The sequence below is a fragment of the Taeniopygia guttata genome, chromosome 10 (genome assembly GCF_048771995.1).
Source record: "Taeniopygia guttata chromosome 10, bTaeGut7.mat, whole genome shotgun sequence".
In the NCBI taxonomy this organism is placed as follows: Eukaryota; Metazoa; Chordata; class Aves; order Passeriformes; family Estrildidae; genus Taeniopygia; species Taeniopygia guttata.
In genome coordinates this window covers 11,601,472-11,622,293 of record NC_133035.1, presented here as the reverse complement: position 1 = coordinate 11,622,293, position 20,822 = coordinate 11,601,472, and the positions used below count along the sequence as shown (strand labels likewise).

At 37.5% G+C, this 20,822-nt stretch overlaps 1 protein-coding gene across 4 annotated transcripts in view; it reads right to left on the bottom strand.

The window, feature by feature from the left end:
* The window catches only part of ADAMTSL3 (ADAMTS like 3), a 170,750-nt gene that overhangs the window by 131,145 nt on the left and 18,783 nt on the right, over positions 1-20,822 (bottom strand). For all 4 annotated transcript variants that reach the window (XM_072934075.1, XM_072934074.1, XM_072934076.1 and 1 more), the window contains exon 3: positions 9,424-9,543. In XM_072934075.1, coding sequence (XP_072790176.1) covers positions 9,424-9,543 — 120 coding nt within the window. The remainder of the gene's footprint in view (positions 1-9,423; positions 9,544-20,822) is intronic.

The following is a 20,822-nucleotide window of genomic DNA, read 5'->3' as shown; positions in this document are numbered from 1 at the left end:
ATTAGAATGCAATATTGCCCTGAATAGTTGCCACGGGAGCCAGCACTCAGAGGTGGTAAAATTTCATGGTTTACAGTGTGATATTTGAACATATTTTATGTCATCTATTAATAATACCAAAAAACATTCAAGCCAATTCACTCCATTTCTTTTAAGTAAAGGTGATGCATTCCAAGTATTTTTTCTTATAAACAGTAAAAAAAAAAAGATATTTTGCCATATGTTGTGTGGATGTTATGAGACATTATGGGAGCTGCCTGAAAAAACACAGCTTGTTTCTTCAGATTTATACCTTACACAACCATATTACTTAGACAAAAGAAGGTCACTGACCTATAAACTACACATATCAGCAAAGATGTGTATTTTTAGCAAAGACTTTGCATGAGAATTGAGTATTAACTACTTTTTGTCAGCTTTTTTTTTTAGGTGATTTGAGTACAACAATTACTGAAATAGATCAAATATTTTGAATACATGATTCATTTAAGCATTCATGTGTTTAAATAGGTTTGCTTGTATAAATCACAGAAAATTCTGTGATCCCCACAATATCCAGAAGCTGGAGAAAATAAACAAGCTCACTGTACAAAACTTCACACATCATTTGGACACCAGATTTGACAGAAACAAACACCAGTGAATTTGTCTGTCTGCAGAGAACTGAGGTTGTAATGATGATTTGCAGCACCTACCCCATTTTCCAGCAGCTCCCTAATCAAACAGTCTATAGTATGCAATCTGCCTGAAATCAATGGCAAATCTCTTTTTGCAGTAAAAAATAAAGGGCTGATCCAAACTCTATTGAAATTACTATGATTTTTGGAACAAAGCCTAAATAATCAGGTAAAGGAGAACATATCTTGTATTTACAATTGCAACCATCTCCCAAGGGCCATTTAAAAAATTACAAAAACATCCCACATCATACAGCAGCCTATTACTACTAATTTTTCTCACCCATGTGCAAATACCCTAGTCTGCTTCATGAACCTGTAAATCAGTTAAAGGGTTTGGTGCCATTTTAAAAGTCCTTTTTCTCTTATGCAAAATAAAAATGTTAAATGAATAAAGACTTATACCATCAAAGCACAAAAAACATCTTATAGCATTATAACACAAACAAACAAAAAATTTACTACCAATGAGATAATTTTATAAAGCTAGATTACATAGGCTCTATTGGAAAGAGGTCAGGTTTTATAGTCTTAAGAGTATTAAAGTCCAGATTGTTTCCACTTCTCAGAGGTCTGACTGCCTTTCCTTCCAGACCAAGAATCAGCATTAACAGTTGCCTGTCTATAGGAAAGTGGGGAAAAAAACACAGAGAATAAAAGGGAATGTTTGATTTACCAATCATTCCACAAAACATGGGACCTACAATTTGTGTTACAAATACATTACAGTACCTAAGGCTCATGTTCAATACATTATTACTCTTTACCACAGACCATGCTAAACACTCAACCAAGCACTCAATCCTGTTGCAATTACCTACTGCCTTGCAAAACAATATAATTCTATCAGAAACACCTTAACATGGGATGAATCTTTTTATCACGCAAGCATTTTCCTAATCATTATTCTAGGGACAGCATAAACTGAAATTTCTTTCCATTTTTTACTAAGGCTTTCCATGTTAAAAGGAAGAAGCTGCTAGAAACAGGGCATTAAATGTTATCTGTGTCCAAAACAACATAGAATGAAAATAAAATCCATATTGATCACATTCATCCTTCATGAACAATTAAGCAAAACAATTTTATCTTCTGATTTGTGCAAAATTTAACAAGAGCTTAAACAGCTCAAGAAGTTCAATAAATTTAGCTGAATTATCAAAAATCTAAATACAATCTGCTCTTTCCTTGTTTAAGATCAGAGAAAAAAAAACGTTTCAAAATGTTTGTGCTGTATAAGCAAAGTGATTAATGCACCATCAGGCTTTATCAGCCTAAAACACCCTCTCATCCATGTATATCTGAAGAATGACCTTCCAGTTCCAAGCACTGCATTTCCCACAGTACTTGAAATATATCTTTTTGATTTAGAAGCACTTCTCTACTGTATCTCAATGAACTCTTATTGATAGATGGCAGCAGCACTACGTCAGGGCTGTGTAAGCATGGGATTATTTCTGTTACCTCCAGACCTTTCAGTCTTAATTTAGAAGGCTGAACCTAAGCCTTTATCAATGTCAAAATTCTTGGATAAGAACATGTACCAACTTCTGGAAGTTCACTAGGGGCACGAGGAGGTCAGTGGGAAATTCACATTGCATTGTATCAATCTCTCACGATTTAATCATTGGGCTCCTCTAAAGAATGTCAAATGAGCACCTATCTGTATAAAGTTAATTCATCAGGTGTCCTGTTACTAGCCCAGTGTAGAAGAATTGAGTTAAAGACTTTACAGTAGAATATTTGCCCAAGTACACATCTTCCTGTCTGCTCCTTGGAGAATGAAAGGTTAAAAAATAAATTTTTTTTAAAAATACTTTTAATCTATTGCTAGAAACTGAAAAACATATTTGGGAAAACTTAGAATAGTAAACATTAGAACATGAAACATTGAATGCAAGTTTAAAAATTTCAGTATTTTCTGAAAAATGTACATGGAAGAGATGCTAGAAAAACAAGGTACTTAGTATTAAAGTGGGTTTTCCTATGTAGCTCAACCTCAAACTGAATAAACATCAATTTTTGGCCACAAAAGTATGTCTAAGAACAAAGGAAGAAAATCAGTACCCCCTGCATAGCCTTTTATCATCCACCAGAGCAGCCTCAATATCTGTCCAGCACTCAGGGGAGCAAGAATAAGAGAAACAACTCAAAGTTTTGGTCCATTCTCCTTTCTTTCTTTAGAAATCATTCTGGGGGATGACATTGCAAATGAGGGCTCACTTCTGCTACCTGGGAATGCTCTGCCAGCTGCTGAGGTCAGTATCATCACAGCCACAGGAGGACTACAGACCCAGGCCAGTGAGTTTCACCACAGAATTTGGTGGAATAGGATTACAGCCTCTTGGAATGTATTTGATCCAAATTGAAATGATGTAAAATGTGTTTTCAGCAGAAACTGTACTATTACAGATTCCCTGTGAAGGCTGTTATACTGCACAAGGTGAAGACCTACTGGCTTCTGTAAGGATGATTTACACACAGAGACCTTTGGCAGGGCTGGGACTGAGGCTGCAATAGAAAATAAGGAAGTCTGTAATTCTTAGTGCACAAAGAAACATGGACTGCAAACAGCAGTTCCACTACTTTCTCTGAACAACAAAACCCTGAACTAAAAATGGTAGTTGGTGCTTTTAAGAAGTGCCAGTTCCCCATTCAGTTTGCCAATAAACAAAAGTATTTAAAAACACTTTTAAGTTCACTAAGCAATCTCTCACACACAAGTAATGATATAATTACTTGTGCATATGCTGCTCACACACTTCCAGCCAGCAATTAGCCTAAGCAAAAGTATTGTTTGAATAGGATCATGCCTGACTTATGCAGCACAAGTCTCTCTAAGAGTAGTTTTGCCTGAAATTGTAAGTGGTTTTCATTTTCTCTTAATCCTTGCCTCCTTTCCACTCCAAATCAGAAACACATTTCACTTGATTATGTAGCTAACTTCCTTACCCCAAAAAAAACCAACCAAAAAACATACTCTTAAAAATAAAGACCAAAATTAAACCTGTGAACAAAAAAATAAAGGAAAAAAAACCTGAATAGAATTAAAAATATTAGGGAACACCTAACATCACCTTCAGTCAAATTTTCAGAGAAACACCACATGATCACTTTTAATCTTCACACAGCCTTACAAACACATGGCTGTAAACTCCTTAAAAATTAATTTAAAACTTGTTATGGACATCTGTAGGATTAGTATGGAGTACCACAAACCTGACCTAGTAATTTGTTACTTACACAAGATGTCCTAGCTAAGAAAATAGAAAAGACTTGCAGGACTCAAGTCATTGAAATCAGTGTTATTCTAATATCAGCAGACCGGCTGAGTGAGGCCAGTCCTCTACATAGAAGAAAAGGAGTATTTCTAACACAGTGCTGAAATTCCCACAGCCATATTAGTGGTTGCAATTCTGGTGCTTGGATAAAATTAAGTTTATCAGTTCATTCTCCAAATACACAAATGAAACCACCAAGTGTTCCATAGTGGAATGTTTTCATTATAGAAGAATTCCTGAAATAGTTTGTGGCCACTTGAAAACAGCTTGTTTATTAAAAAAAAAGATTCTCTAAATGAAGAGCTAGACACTGAGATTCAAGACTTCAAGTCTTTTTAATAGTTCTGAAGGCTTTTTTAGGATATCAACAAAAATGGCTTGTCAGAGAAAAACACAGGTTTCAGGCTCCTTCTCAAATCCAGAGTACTGAAGCTTTATGTGCATGGGTAGCAAGTGAGCCACTAACTACAAATCTTCCTCTTTTCCCGGGATTAGAGCTTGTCTTCACTGATGTGTTAATTTGCAGTAATGTCCCTTACATGACTCATCTCCTAGCCTGAAAGCTCGTGGCTCCATTTCTCTGGTGATTTAGATGCAAACTACCCAGCAAAGGAATAAAAAGGCTGAGCCTGGGAGCAGAAGCCAGCAGGCTGCTGATGCTCAAACCAGGCTGTGGCTCGGGTACTGCTCCAGAGGCAGAGCAGGGAGGATGGCAACCAGCAGCAGGTGGAATGGAGAAAGGGATTAAGGAAATTGTGGGAAAACGGCTGTCAGCCCAGTGGGACCCATAAAACAACTTCTGTCCACGCAAGAGTTTCCTTGGTGTAATATGAAAAATTTACAGAACACAAACAGGTAGTGCTGGTGGACTACAAATAAAAAGGTAGAGTAATAGGTTCCATCAGTTCACTTCAATATTAACTTTTGAAGTAATTCAGATCCTGGGTTGCCCTGTACTTTATTTTAAATGTCATGCTCCTTTTCCCTGTGAAAAAGCAGAAGCCAAGACAGACTATTTATATTTGTGGAAGACAAGGCTTTAATGAGACTATTTTCCTGATTTTGGCATTCACTTTATAACAAGGCACTTTTCTAGCAAACCCAAAGAAAGACTAGTTATTAAATGAACTGCAGCAGCTGCAGCCTGGGTATTACAACTTGCACATCTAGTTGAAAACAGACCGACCAGTTTCTACCTTACCTCACATAGCTAAACACTCACAAGCCTGACAGTGCAGATTTTCATCAATATTTGTTTAGAAACATTAGATTTCCTTGCCAAGACTGTACTACTTAGAGCCATATATCTAATTCCAGACTCAGGCTATCCTTGTTGTGAGTTTAAACTGGTAAACATCATAAAATTGAGAAGAACTAAGGTCAGCTATAAAACTAACTGGTCAAGCAAACATTTTCTCTCTCTTTAAAGATAAACTTATTTTCTTTTTTTGTTCCCTTTTTTATCCACACCCCCAAGAGAACTCTCAGCCAACCAGCCAATCAAAGTGGAAATGTACTTCAAACACATTCAGCCCAACCAAGTTTTCACTGCTGTCCTTCTTGGTGGTCTGTCATATGGAAAGGTTTTAATACTTGGAAGCAATACCTTAAGTGTCAGAAAACAAGAACATTTTATTTCTGCAAGAAAGCTTTCCAGTACTACTAGTATTTTGGAAAAGAAAAAAATTCCTTGTAGTAGATTAAAAGGTGAAAATCCAAAAGAAATCAGAAAGAATACTAGGAAACTATTCCTTATGGCAAGGTTCAACATGTATCTCAAAGCTGGAAAAAGGGCTATTGCTTGTATATTCATTTCATAATTTCATTTATTTTCATACATTTATTCAGTTATTTCATGAATGGTAAGGGGGGGGGCGTATTTTTTCTAATCTCAAATTTCTAACAGCAGCTGAAGTCTTTGACTATGCATCAAAATCTGTTTGGTACCAAGTTAGGTTTAAATTGCATTGACTCACTAAAATTTCAGAAATGAAGGATGCAATGTACTGATACAAGACATCACGTGGTGAACAACACAGAAGCCTTTAGAAAATGTTTAATTTAAACATTTCTACATTTCTGTCCTTTGGGATCCCTCAGAAATATTCGCTTTGAATCACTGTTTTTCCCTGAAAATACAGCAATAAATGTGTCAAAAGTAAAATGTTCCACCGTATGCAGATGTCACCCCAGTGAATCAGAGTGTCAGTATTTAATCAGATCTTTAAAGGTATTTTCCTCTATAGTCATAGAAGTGGTAAAAAAGATATTCACTGAATTTTGAAAATATCTAGCCAAAGAATTTCATCTGCATGTAATTCTTAAATACACATAGAACAACAAAATATGCAAAGAGGTTAGTGCAGTCCTGTACAAAAATGAGAGCACAGTCCTGCCAGATTAAACCAGAACAAAATGTACTATCTTGCATGTACAACATGAATCCATGTGTAATTCTGCTGGGCTAGAGCAGAGTACAGTGTGTTCCTAATAATATTTACTCATCTTTCATTTCAAACTGTAAGCTTGTCATTTCAGATAGCAAATACTTTTGAATATTTAAGTAACAGCTAGTTCTATTTTACTGAGATTACTTACTAACAAAGGAATGAATGATTCTGATTAAACTGGCTCTCTGCTTGAAAAATATCACACACAACAGCCAAAGAAAACCCCTTTGAAACATTCCTGTGTTTGGAGGATGTAAGGAAACTAATCTTGGATCATGACGATGATGATGCTGCTATATAAAAATATTATCCATCTCTCACTGGAAATTTTACTGGCCTGGAGAAAAGGAACCGTACAAGGGGGGAAAGGGCACACTTGGGAAGATAGGGAGAGATGTTTTTCCTGCAAGTGTCTCAAGACTGGATACCAAAAGAACAGAGGTTGTGAGCCACCCTCTTCTCCACCTCCATACCACAGTCTCAGGAGCCTCTCTCCCCTTTTATCTGTTCTGTTCCCCTCCATGGACACAGGAGGAGGGATCACCTCCACAGCAGAGCAGATCAGACTGATCTCGTGTTTTACTAAAGTGCACAAGGTTAGTTCAATTTTCCAATTTTCAGGTGTAACCTGCGATGCACAGGAACACCAGAACTCTGTAGGGATGCCCAGAGGGCAATTCTACACATCAGGGAAAATGCAGAAATATATTTCTCAAAGGCCAGCAGCCCTTTACAGTAGGACAAGATAGAAAATAAACTGCTAAAACTAAATTAAGGAATTAAGGTGTGTGAGAAGATGCTGCTGTATTCCTTATTTATGTGGTAACCTTACAGTACTGATTCCATTTCTGTTAGATAGGTTAAAATGGGATTTCAATGTGTATATATATATATATATATATTTCTCTCTTTTCATTCACCTGTATATTCTTATCACATTTATCATGTATCAAACATATCCATTCCAACTTATAAAAATTCAAGATATTACCCAGTGAAGACTTCCATCCATTCATAGCAGTAAATACCAGTAAATGTCATAAAAAAGAGTTGAATGGAGCACAGAAAACAAAGAACTAGTTTTCTTACCCAGTTTGACCATGATACAATTGAGTTTTATATTAACATTGCAGCAAAAGTATAATTATAACTGCGTATTATTACAAAACTATGATTAATTTCCCTGAAAATCACAGAAAATCTTTTTATTCACCAAATAAATGCTTGTTTACTTGCAGGACGATAAAGCCAGAGATACAGATCAGTTCACATCTGCATTCAATGTATTTATAACTTTTAATAAATAATGCTTAGGGACTGAATTTTCTCTCAGAAGAAACTACTGCTAATACAGTTGCTTTTACTTTTAACATTTTGATGTTTCAGCACCACTTTCAGTTCCAGGAATTCAAACTAAATTTCATACTGCTAAGTGTCTGGGAAGAGCAGGCTTCAAAACTAAATCACATTTATGAAAGAACAGAAGCTGGCCATATCCGAGATCCAACTCAGATCTCAATGGAATTAATGGAAAACTTTCCAGCAAATGGAATTCTTTCCATCAAATGGAATTGGGCTTTGAACTAGCTTCTGTATAGAGCTATGCTGGTATTTGAGGCTTTTTCGAGGGATTCATTTTGTTTGTTTTTTAATCAGCTATATTATTCACATAGTCCAAACAGTCTAGTCACAGACTCAGACTAAGCCTCTGTTATATTTGATTTATCATCTTCTTGAAAACGTGCTCCATTAAATGGAAACTATTCTGATCAAAGTGTATAACCTTTATAGTGTTTTCAACTACTGTCATTAAATGCAGCCTGAGTTGCAGCTGCATTTTACTGTCCTATAAGTTATTGCTTTCCCAGGTGTTTAGTCCAAGGAAGGTCTTATCCAAGAACCTTTTCTGTTGATAATCAAGACCCTCTAGGGAAGCAAAAGTATGAATTATTGTAAACATTTAAACTAAATTCAAACAGTTCACAGTGGCTCAACATGCTTTCTATTGTAGCTTTTCTTCTTCTTTGTCAAGCTGAAAGCATTGCCAGTTTAAATCTTAAATAAACTCACCTCAGTTTTCTCTTCTAGGATAGGGATGAGCAAATTGTTTTCTTCAAGTAGCTCCTGCAAGGAGCCCATCTTTCAGAATAAATCTGCTCATCCCTGACAGAACCACACTTTGGGATGCAGGGGAAGTTTGTCTCTTCTCTCACTTCTACGGGGAGTGTTTCCTAACAAATTCCCTCCTCTAAGATTAAGAAATGTACTGGAAGTGTCTATGAATGTAATTCAGACAGTTTTGATGTAAAATTCAACTGACTCCTGGAACACATTTTGTTACGAGTAAATTTCCACAGCACACCACACATTTCCTAGGTTTACTTCAGATCTTCTGCCAAGATTAACAGCATTTCTTTCATGTTGCTTTCTTTACATTTATATCTATATTCCATGTTTAAAATAATGTTTCTGTGGGACTGGAGAAAGCATTAAAATTTTTTAACTTAAAAAAATTTTGTTTATTTCTAAACACTGTTCCATCCATTTGTTTAAAATTTGCCCAACCTTCCCTTACAAAACCTTCATTAACTAATACAATATTCTGATTTTTCACAAGCTGGAAAATGCAAAATCTGCCTAACACTGATTTTTCCATGAAACAAATTAGGTTAAGTCAAACAATTCACAGAAAGGACAATCACTTCTAATTCTACACCTTTTGCAGATGTAACTATAAACATGTATTAACACATCACTAAAATATTGCTGCTTTTGTCTCCATTACACCCTATTAATATTTTCCCACAGTGGTTTCACTTATTAGTTATGCAACTAAGTGCCTTAATTTGGATTTTGAGCAGTGTGTTATCATTCAACTTGCTATAAATTTGATGTGCTTTCAAAAGATAAGAAAACAGGTTCAGACTCTCCATCTGAACCTGTTTCAGAGTAATCTCTATGTCAGAGTTACATGAATCAATAAATCTCTGTCATTTGCACACGTGGGACACTGACCTGGTCATCGTAGCGGTAAGTGAGGAACTGCTCCCCCGTGGTGTCCTCAAGAAAACTCCCCTGTGGAGAAAGTGCAAACTCAGGCAAGAAGTATGCACCTTGGGACTGCTCTGCTCTGGTCTGTAAGAAAGTCAGAAAGGTCACGTTACACCTACTACAAACACAACTAATTTTTTTTTTTTTTTAAACTATGCATATAATTACAAAATCTAGGCATGAACTTCTGGAGGGGAAAAAACAGTGTTGTGTTTTAAGGCGTGGTATTTCTGGGTGGATATTTTGCTGTGATGGAGACATGCTAAATACCTACAGAGGTTCAAACCAAAACAAAATGCCTCAATTGCAGAATAATCTACTAAACAAAGGAGACAATCTCTGGCTTATCAAACATCACAGGTCAAAGACATTCAAAAAGTAATGTTACATTTTCTTTTTCCTCATACACTTCGCTAGAGAAGTAGGTGCTGCAGATAACAGGCTTTTGGTTAAATGCAACATATTTATTTTTACAGGAAGAAACAAAGAAAGAATCATAGATTAACTCAGCTGAGAAAATATCTTGAGGGCTCATCTAGTCCAAAAGGAATGAATTACGTTCCTATCCTGCAGGAAGATATTACTGCAAAGAAGAAACAGGGAGTGGGAATGACTGGAGCTAGCACAGGCAGTGCTCTATATTAGTTCAGGATGCTATTCACAACTGGGGAAGAGCATTTGAGAACACACAGGGAAAGAAAAAAAGGGCTCATTTCAAGCTACAGAGGAATTAATTCTGTCAGAATCATAGCTGGTACCTCCAGCTGGGCTGTCTGACACCTGGGCCATGATTAGAGAAACAGCTTTTGCTTAGAGGATCTGTGCCTGGCCAGCCACCACAGCACACCTGAGGTGTGCTCAACACAGCCAGCCCTGGGCCAACAGCATCTCCCTGCACTGGAGGTCTCAAGCAAGCCAGATATGCAGCAAATGTTCTTCCCAGACTCTTCTGCCCTTATTCCTCCTGCACTGAACACTGCCCTGAGAAGCCAACAGGTCTGTATACTAGAGAAAATAAGCAATCATCTTTTGAATGCAGAATATTGAGTCCAGCTGTGTAGTGAGGACAGGGCAAGGAGATGCACATTCCCTTCCAAAAGGCTGAAACATTTCAGAGAAGAAAAAAAGGCCTGAAATGTGCAAGTTAGTGCTGGACATTTACCAATGAATAAACTTAATAAATAGGGATGTAATTAAACTGTATATTTTGACATTTACACAGCAATTTCACATGAAAGCTGGCAGTTGCCATCATCCAGTTTCTAGACTCTTGGCTAGAATTGTACCAAACAGAGATGCCAGCTAACTAGAGATTTCTAAAGCAATCAACATAATTTAAAGCAGTTTGTGGTGGAAAAGGAAGGTAAGACCTACTGCGCTTTCTCTCTTGCAGTAAGTTCACCTTCTGAAGCTGACAATTTATCTCATAAAAAGCAGATGGCAGGTCATTTGCAGGATGGTCTGGAGAAGCTTACAGGGCTTTTGCTTACTCTGTTGAGAGCTGTCAGCATCTCAGACTGCAAACCCCATCAGTCATGACAGCATCAGATTAACATACTTGGTTTAAATCAAGCAGTCTTCATATAAACTAGAAATAACTTGCAAAGGACATGTCTAGACTAGGGTAAAGGTCATATTTCAGCATGCAAGACTGAACAAGATTGTAAAGAGGATTTTTTCATCAAGATTTTTCATCATACATAAGAGTAATTCACATTCACACTGTATAATCATCACATTTCTATAAAGCTTATTGAAGCAGAGATCTCCCTTCTACCCTTTAGCCAACTGACCTTATTTATGCAAAATTAAGTAATAAAATCTACATTTGGAAACAACAGTTTCCCCATAAGGCCACCAAAAGAGGTCTGCAGTGCTGCTTCCTGCTGAATCCAAGCTGGCTGCAGCTGATGCAAGCCTTGACATGCAAAGCACAACCCAGACATGAAAGGAGCTGACATAATCTGGCATCTTTCCCCACTGGTTTCACTGGGCTATCCGTAGATCCTATGTGAGGGAATATGGCAGTGATGTAATCCTATGATTTCAGCACAGGGCTAATGGATAAGAGATATGCACTCTAAATCTCAAGTGGCTTAGGTTAAAGTACTTATCATTTCTACCTCAGTTTTGCCAGGTGTAAAACAATTACAACATCTACTGATCTGTCTTAATGGTGCATTGTTACATTTAGTTTATATATGTAGAATATTTTGGAAAATAATCCTGTTAAGTGCTACTGATTTATAACAATGTTTTTGGAAGATTTGCCTAATTTACAGGCAGAAGAGACTCAAAATTACCCCACCATACTTCTTAGCTAATTGTATATATCACACTGTTGCCTAATCTCTCAAACAAATTTGTCAGTAGGATACATAGCAATAAACTTGTTTGCATTTCTCATCTTTGTAATTTAAACATTTAAAATATAAAGTCTTTGGACATTAATCAGTGTTATGCTTTGAATATAAAACATGCCAATATTTGAAGCTGAAATAGCAATTTGATAAACATAACAAGAAAAATGAGGTGTTTCTAACACACTTTCCATTTTCTGGTTAAAAGCTAATGAGCAGCCAGGCACTTGAGGAGAAGAGGAATGCTCACTAGATTCAGGCAAGCAAAATCTGATTTCTAAGCACAGAAAAATTCAGTGTAAAATGCGGATATTTTATAAGGTCACACAGGAGGTTACAGTGGAAACCTGGATTGTCTGCTGCAGCGATAGGTACTGCTACCTGTCTGGTATAAGTCAAGTAAGAAAGAATACCACAGAGCAATTAATTAAAAACAAAACAAAAAACCCACTAAGAACACACTATCAGCTGTCATGCCAAACTGATATTGAAATCAATGACTTGCATCTGATAACCCAAACTGAGTAATTAATTTTTTTTAAAAACAGATATTCAATTGTTCAAAGAACTATTTTGTATCCACTCTCAAAGCAGCAGAAAAACATTTTTAGCACCTAGATGCAGGCACCTCCAAATAAGCTGCATGTTCCCAATGCACTTTCATTCATATATTGTACTGAACACAAAATATAATGTTTCCACTTAGTCCATTTTATTCCCCACTGAGGAATCTACCAATGCTCCTTATGAGGCTTTTATATTTCTATGGGCACTTGGGCTTAAATGTAATTCAAATTTCAACAGTCTGTGGGTTTATAGTATATTTGAGATCATCTCTGAATGACTTAGCTAATCTGATATAAATTCATGTTTTAAAGTAAAGACTGTAAGTGCAAGTTTCAGAAAACAATTACATTTCATGAAAGTGTTTTAGGTCTGTTTAACGACCCGTTTAATCTCAATAGCTTTAAATTAAATGTGTCAAGTTACAAGTACACTTAAGATTTAAAGCAGGCATTTTAAACCAACTTTTATGATCGTAAGCATATGAAGACAGTAGAAGGTGATAACATAGCCAAAGCAGATATAATACTAATACATACATAAAATTCATTGACATTAATATATCATGAAGCAAGAAAGTATATACTACCTACTGACAAAAAAAAAAATAAAAATTGGAAACAGATCAGTGTTTGAAAATCTTGCTAGTTGATCAGGACATGTAACTTAGTCATCAGAAATGAAACTGAAACAATAAGGTCTTCCATGCTACATCTTTCTAGCCTTGTGATGGAGGAGAACTATCCTGAGCAGCAAAGTGGGAAGTGTGAAAGGCACTGGGTTTGTTCAAGCCTCATGCTGGAGCAGAGCTTTGATGTCAGGCTGGGATTGCTTCCTCACTCACCACTCCCCACCTGAGTGCTGAAAGGCCAAATTACTCTTCCACTTTCAACTGCACAAGACACAAAGAATTGCCTGTAGCCAAGCTCTGCTTTTTACATCTCCTTCCACCAAGAGCTGCACGTTGTTTCTGCCACTGCCTAGCTTCATTGCTCTGACTAGAAGCTGCTGGAGTTGAGGACTTGATTTTATTGATTTTATTTAATACTAAGGGTCAGAGGAATGGTCACTGAGTGCTTCCCAGCCAACACTGCCCCTGGCAAGCAGCAAGGCTGGGAAGGACTGAGCTGCCACACAGAGCTGAGCCTCTCCCAGACACTGAGCACAGGAGATGCTGCTGGGGCACAACTTCTGGTTCATCTGGCCCAAAATGAATCCCACTGGCACATTCTGAAACCACCACACAATGCAATGTACTTTAACTGCTCTTTTTTTTCCTTAATACCCATGTTAGCTATTTTCATGCAGCTTACTTAAAATTATCAAATCACTAAACTGTAGAGTTTTCCATTACTAAAAATGATAACTATTAATCACTGGACCTTCCTTTCAAGTTATAGAGTAACAATTTCATCCAAGGACTTAAACTGCTATTGTAATTTCATATAAATTAAAAAATCTGGTTTAGTCTACAGTTCCTGAGAGATAATTTGCTACTAAGGCCGAGACAAAGCTCAAGCAAACCTCATAATAGCATGCTACTATTCTACTTAATCACAGCCACCAGGAGACTTGAAAGTAATTTTTCCATATTTACATGTAGAGAGCAGCAGTTTTAGAAAGAAAACTTTCTATTAAATCTGAGCTGTGAAGGACATGAAAATGAGAAGAGAGGTCTAATGTCTCAAAGAAATTACTTGAACATAATTAGAAATAAAACATTAATATTTCAGGTACAGCGGAATTTTTAATTTTAGAGTTTCTTGGCACCAAGAACCATAGAGAAAAGTAAGAACTCTTCCTGTTATGTACACTTGATACACACAAACATTACCTAGACTTAAATCAGTCATTCCCTAATTAAGCCCGTGTCCTTGCTAAAATTGGGAGCATTATGAGAGTAAACTGAAGTAATGCAGAGGAAAGCTTCAAAATTATCTATTTCAAATGCTGAAAATTACCAATACCATGTTCTTCCTGAAACTGCCTCAATAGCTTTCTTTTTCAAATAAACACAGACAAAAGATAAAAGGTCCAATCAACAAAAGCTTTCCAGTTATGCACAAGTGCACTACCCTGCCCAAAGTAAATTCTGTAAAGAAAAGAGAAATACAGTGAAGGTAGTTTGCTTTCCATAGTTTTGTGGCTCTTTTATTAGTTCTTGTTGGAAGCGGAAAATGGGCAGCATTCATTTCCAAAAATCATTGTTTTAGGGAAAAAAAAAATAAGAAAGGCAAAATGAGAAAAACTATCTGCATTCTTAATGACTTGTAAATACATGTTTGTCAGATTAATATGCACAGCAAGTCCAATCATATACCAAAATGTGCATATTCCCTTTTAATTCAAGTTAAATATGTGTCTCCAGAGCTGCTGCAGCGTTTGATTTACGCCCCAGGGAAGTAATATACCAGCTAAGTAGCAGTTTAGTTTAATGGATTTTCAAGGACTCCAATACAAAAATGTTAGAGCACAGCACTCCAGCTTCATCACAACATGAAAAAGTGTATTTCCAGATAAACAATGTCACACTCACAGTTCAGAACTTCAGCTATCTCCAGAGCAAGCAATCCAGATGAATAAATATCTAGTAAGAGTCAGATTAGCTTTTGTCATGGCCAAGATCTACAGAAACAGCTTCCCAATGCTAGACACTGAAACATTTAAAGACCCTGCAAGGGAACTGAGTTTCCACAGAAGTTGCCAGCAGCTCAGCATTTCTGCAGACCAGGCCAATTATTTAATTATTAATGTTAAACTAAGAGGCCAGCATTTCAAATCAGAATTAAAGTATAAATGTCATTTCTCCTAGAAAAATGAAAGAGGACTTGGCTGAACTGCAGTCAAGCAGTTCTTCATAGAAGAATCCTGAATGAAAACTTGGCTGTCAGATTTCATCAGGGAAGTCACAACTGGGACAATGAGACAATCTGAAACACTGAGTCAAAAGCTCTGCTGGGGACTGAACTAGAGTGGGAGACTCAAGGATTGCACTTCCATGTTGCTTGCTCTGTATTAGTTAAAAGCAAACTTAAGACATGTCTGATTTAAGCCCAGATCTAATGATTTTTCCTATCTCTCATCTCTCATTCTAGGCCTGCTTGAACACAAAGAAATAAAACAAGCTTGGGAAAACGTGCATCCGAGTTTAAGATACGTACAAAGATAAGCAAAAAACAATTCTTAAATATTTTGGATAAGCCACCATTTTTCCAACACAGTAAAACACTGCCAGCAAACAACTTAAAAACTGATAGTTCAGCTATTATTTGAAGTGTCTATCACTGAAAACTGGATCTAAGCTGTAACTGTAATCATATTCACAGCTGCAAGAAAGCAACTGCCTACATCATCTCTGCTGCTCAAACCATCCTGCGCCCATCCAAGCACTCGGAGCCTTTCCAGTGGCTGGAATGTGCTTCAGATCACGTCACCAGAGCAAAAGGGCTCAGCCTAAACCTTTCTTCAGACTCTCCATTTGTACAGCCTTAAGCCAACACTGAAACAGGAAGAACAATGGAGGGCATTTAGTTTTTTTAATTAAGATCCCATCTTTCAGTCTTTTCAAAAGGACATTTTTACCATCATTTTTCTTGATTAAATGTGAATACATTTTCTTTGGCATAGCTTGGACTGCAGACTGAGATCAACATGTTTTGAAATCTTTTTTCTGTACCCTCTAAAATTTATACTAGTGATTAAGCTTTTGGATATTTATCAACAATTACTTAGGTTTTCTCTTGTTATTCTCTGGCTAAAAGATTAAACATTTCACTGAAAAACTGCAATAGTATTTAGCCAAAACTTAATTTACTTTCAAAAAACAGCTTCAATGTCAACTTCACTTTATACTTCTAAAAGAAATATGAACTCTGAAGTTTTCCTACTTCCAGTGAAGCTTCTTCTAAACTCTGTGTTAGGCAGACTCTGCCTTCTTTGCAAAGAATTGATTGGATATGCCTAAAATTTGCTCTAAAAAGAGCAGCACCCGCAGACTGAAGCTGCTCCCAGTGGCAAAGTGCCCAGGGACCCCTCTCAGAGCCAGGGCCCAAAAGCAGCTGCAGCAGGACAGCATCCCCTGCAATGCAACACTGCTTACTCCATTCTCTCTGCTTTTGTATAAATAAGAGCCAAGGGGGAATATTCAGCACACAGAGAAGATAACCCCAGAGCAGTTCACTTCCAATTATTGTCAGAAAGTTAGTGACTGTGGATCAGATCCTGCTTTCAAAATATGCAATAGGCAATAACTTCCCCAGGTCTTTAGTTCAGCCTTGGGGAATGGGGAAGGGGCACAGCTATGTTCAGATCCAACAGAAAAGCATCTTTATAGCATCTAGACCAAGCAATCTACAGAGGTGAGTGAAGATTCCACCTGCATATTCCCCAAAGCTTGTGCTTTGAGGGCATGGAAATGGCTGGAGGATGTTTTCAATCTTTTTTTGTTTAAGATGGAATCCCCTTTATCACCTTTCCTCTGTGATGAAACAGTGAAAGGAAGGAATATGAGACAGAAAATACTATTTCTCTTAAAACCCCTTTTAAAAATCTTGCAAGACACACATAAGTTAATGAAGTCTAAAAAGATATTTTTTTATCACCTCTTTCACCATATGTTCCATTATTCCAGAAAAAAATTTCTTTTTATTCCTTATTTAGTAACCTAATAATTGGTAAAGGTCTTGTCATAAACAAAGTCCTTTTAGTATTATTGGAGCATATTCTCATGAAACTCTACCTTTTATTCACTGACAGTTTCTAAAGGTCCTCATGATCCCCATAGAAAAAAATGCATTACAAAACTACTATGAGCATTCTTAGCAAAGAAAGTGGGATAATCTGTAATATTATTTTAAAGCTTGGTCTTAGAGTTCAACCTGACAGGCAGCTAAACACCACACAGACACTCACCCCTCACAGCAGGATGGGGGAAAATAATCAGGAAAAAGGTAAAACTCCTGGCCTGAGATAAAGACAGTTTAACAGGACAAGGAAAAAAAAAAAAAAAAAAAAAAAAAAAAGAAAAGAAAAAAACAATAATGATGATAAAAACCGTACAAAACAAGGGGTGCCCAGTGCAACTGCTCTGTATTTGCTGACTGATGCCCAGCCAGTCCCTGAGCATCAGCCACCCACCCCTGGCCAATTTTCCAGTTTTATTGTTCAGTTTGTTCCCACCCAGCATGGAACATCCCAGTGGCCACTTGGACTCACCTGTCCTGGCTGTGCCCCCTCCCAAACTCTTGTGCAGCCTCCTGGCTGGCAGGACAGTGTAAGAAGATGGAAAATCCTCAACTTAGTGAAAGCACTGCTCAGCAACAACCAAAACACCATTATTCTCATCCTAAAATCCATAATACAGCACTATACCAACTACCAGGTGGAAAATTAACTCCATGCAGCCAAATTCAGGACATTTTGTTAGTGTCCTTTATCATGAACACCATGTGGGAAGGATTCTTTTGTTTTTAAACTGGCAAGCTGCTGACAACTGCACTCCTTTGCAGGAAGCTGACAGCCCTCTTATCCCTGTTACAGGTCCAGTTACAAACTGGAGGAGACTGGGAGTATCATCTTTGAGTAACTGCAGATTTCTTTACAAAAGGCAAGGCATAAGAATAGTTTAAGGCTATGCAGGATTGCTGTCAGAAGCAGCTGGATTATAAAGCTCAACAACTCAACACATGCACTGAATGAATATTCACATTGCTCAAGGAATAAAGGAAAGAACAAAACAAAATGAGAAAGGATCCAGGGTCATTCCTTTAGTCGTGGAAGAAGCCTCCACCATGAAGGGCCAAGACACCCTGGTAGCTTTGGCAGGCCAAGCATTAACACAGACCTCAATTACTCAGTAACAGCACAAAATATTGAGGAATAGAGGCCTCATAATAAGAACAAGAAGCTGCAGAAGCCTAAACTTTTCCTAGTGAGATAAACATCACCCAATTGGCTTGCAAGACCAAAATCACCCTTTTCTAATAAATCACTTCCTCCTCATTGCCTTTCCCAGTATCCAGACTGGATAACTAATAATGCTCAAGAAAGGTGTGAATGCTCCCAGGTAACCAAAAGTTGCAGTTAAACAAAAATCCTCTAAAAACCAACAAAAAGCAAAAATTCTGGGCAGGTGAAACATCACGGCACCATTTTGTTAACAATTCTGCACAGCACTTGTAAAATGCCTCTGTTTTCACCTGGCCACAGTGACGTGCCCACACTGGTGTGACAGCAGCATTCAGGATTTAAGGAAAAATACCTTCCACTACATATGACCAACTTTTCTTCATGCAGGTCTCAACACTCCAAAGAAGGCAATACAAGTGGTAGCAGTTTGTATATTTATATGTGAGCAAAATGAGACCTAGGACACTGTGGGGCACAGCAAAACAGTGTTAGCACCAACAGATAAACAGGATAAGGATGAGGGAACACAATACTTAGTTCCCACACACTATATTATAAAGAGCTAAAAATTAAACTTAGTTCTTATATACTCCAGTATTATTGTACTATTCATCAAGACATATTGTGTGACTCAAAGTTGTCAATATCCTCATTTACAATGGCTGCTCTCAGAAGAGTCTGGGACTCCTGACTCAGATTTTCCCAATTCTTTTTAATTTAAATTATAACCTTAATGTTATTAATGTTGTGTTATGTTAGTATGATTATTTATATTTAATTTCCTTTTGAGTTTTTTTCTTTAATAGTGATATAATTTGAACTGACACAGTAACACTCTTTTCATATACTTCAGTTGAAATTGTGCCTAAGGGCAGTGAAATTCTCATCCATAAGCTGTGTGAAGAAAAAAGCTCTGGCACTCAGAAGCCAAACACCTGCTAGAACTAGTGGCTGATCCAGATTTTTAAGAGAATTCCTGTTGCATAATGAAAACACAAAGAAGGGAAATGTGTGGGGTGATGGAATGGTATTAAAACCATGGCATTTAGGGAAAAAAAAAAAAGAATCCTAAACCTCTATACACTTCAGAAATAAATGCTGAAGATTTTGGCATTAAAGTTGTTCATGGGGGCAATTAAAACCAGAGACTTTTGTCATGTGAGGAGACCTGAACAGTGACTCTATCACATATCACAGGGCACTGCCATGCCTTTCACTGCTCATGACAGAGAGTTTTCTCCCCACCCTCAGTCTCTGAACATCTCCTTCACGTGGCAGGGACAAATTGGCAAGTATTCAGCCCCCAGAAAAGGCTGCCCTAGCACTAGTCATTTTTCTTCATTGCATACTGTTTATAAATGTTGTCATCAGCAACAGTGTGGTGTTTATCAGAGCTAAACAGGTAGATGAAATGGATGGAATTGACCTGGAAACAGGCAAACTCTCAGCCACCAAGAACTGGAATAATTTCTCAGCAGGAAAATACATCTTCTGCACAACTCTAAGATGAAACAGCCCAAAAATCAAGTAGGAGAAGCCAAAGGGCATGCAACTAAGCAACTTGAGAGATCAGGAAGATAGAAAGCTTCTGATAATCAGTATCTGCCATCAAAAAGCTTCTCAATGACTGAATAGCCCTGTGGATGCCACAGGAGAGCTTGGGCTAACACTGCTCTTCATGCACCTTTCTCAGCAGAGCACCAGGAGCACCTGCTACCATCTCATCAACATTTCTTTAGAGGGGCTACAGAGGGGATATATCCCAAAATTCCACTTACAAAGACAGACCACCCTGAATAACAGTGTAAGTATTCAAAGTGGTTCTCCTCCCTGTTACCTCTAGCTGACGAATCCTCTCTCACCTGGAAGAAACCAGACTGTAGAGAAATGCCACAGCCAGATGTTCACTCCCAGGCTCACTTAGGATTTCCAACAGCTCAGCACACAAATGCATTTAACATATGGTGAGGAAAATGTGATTTTTTTCCACTGTTAGTTTTCCACTACTTCTGATAATTTTAGAGATATTAACCCAGCTCTTTGTCTGCTCTTCTTTCTCCATTGCAATAAGTCCCTTTGCAGGGTTTATGGACTGAGCAGCCTCGCACATTGAGTTGGTCAGGCACATTTTCACAATAAGGAAGCAGTTAAATGGTCATGGTTCTGCTGTAGGAATGTTGGTTTAAGGCTATTAATAAGGCACATGAGGTGAATGCCTTTCAGCCAAGCGCCCTCCACGTGTGCACACCTGTTTCAGCACGATTTTAAAAAGAAATTCCCAAAAGAAGCTGTTCATAGCACGAACTTTCTAAGCCTCAAACACATTTCTGCAAATACTCCAAAGGTTTTAAGCTTCTGATACACCAACCATGAGGCAGAGCGTGCTACTTCATAGTAAACCATTTTCCCCTAAGAAATTACTTTTTTCTTACCATTTGTCTGCCACTTTGACACTACTGACAGTAACTTCCAGCATCATCATTCCTAACTGATGTGCTACTGCTGAAATGGTTTCCCAGACTGAGGCCCACT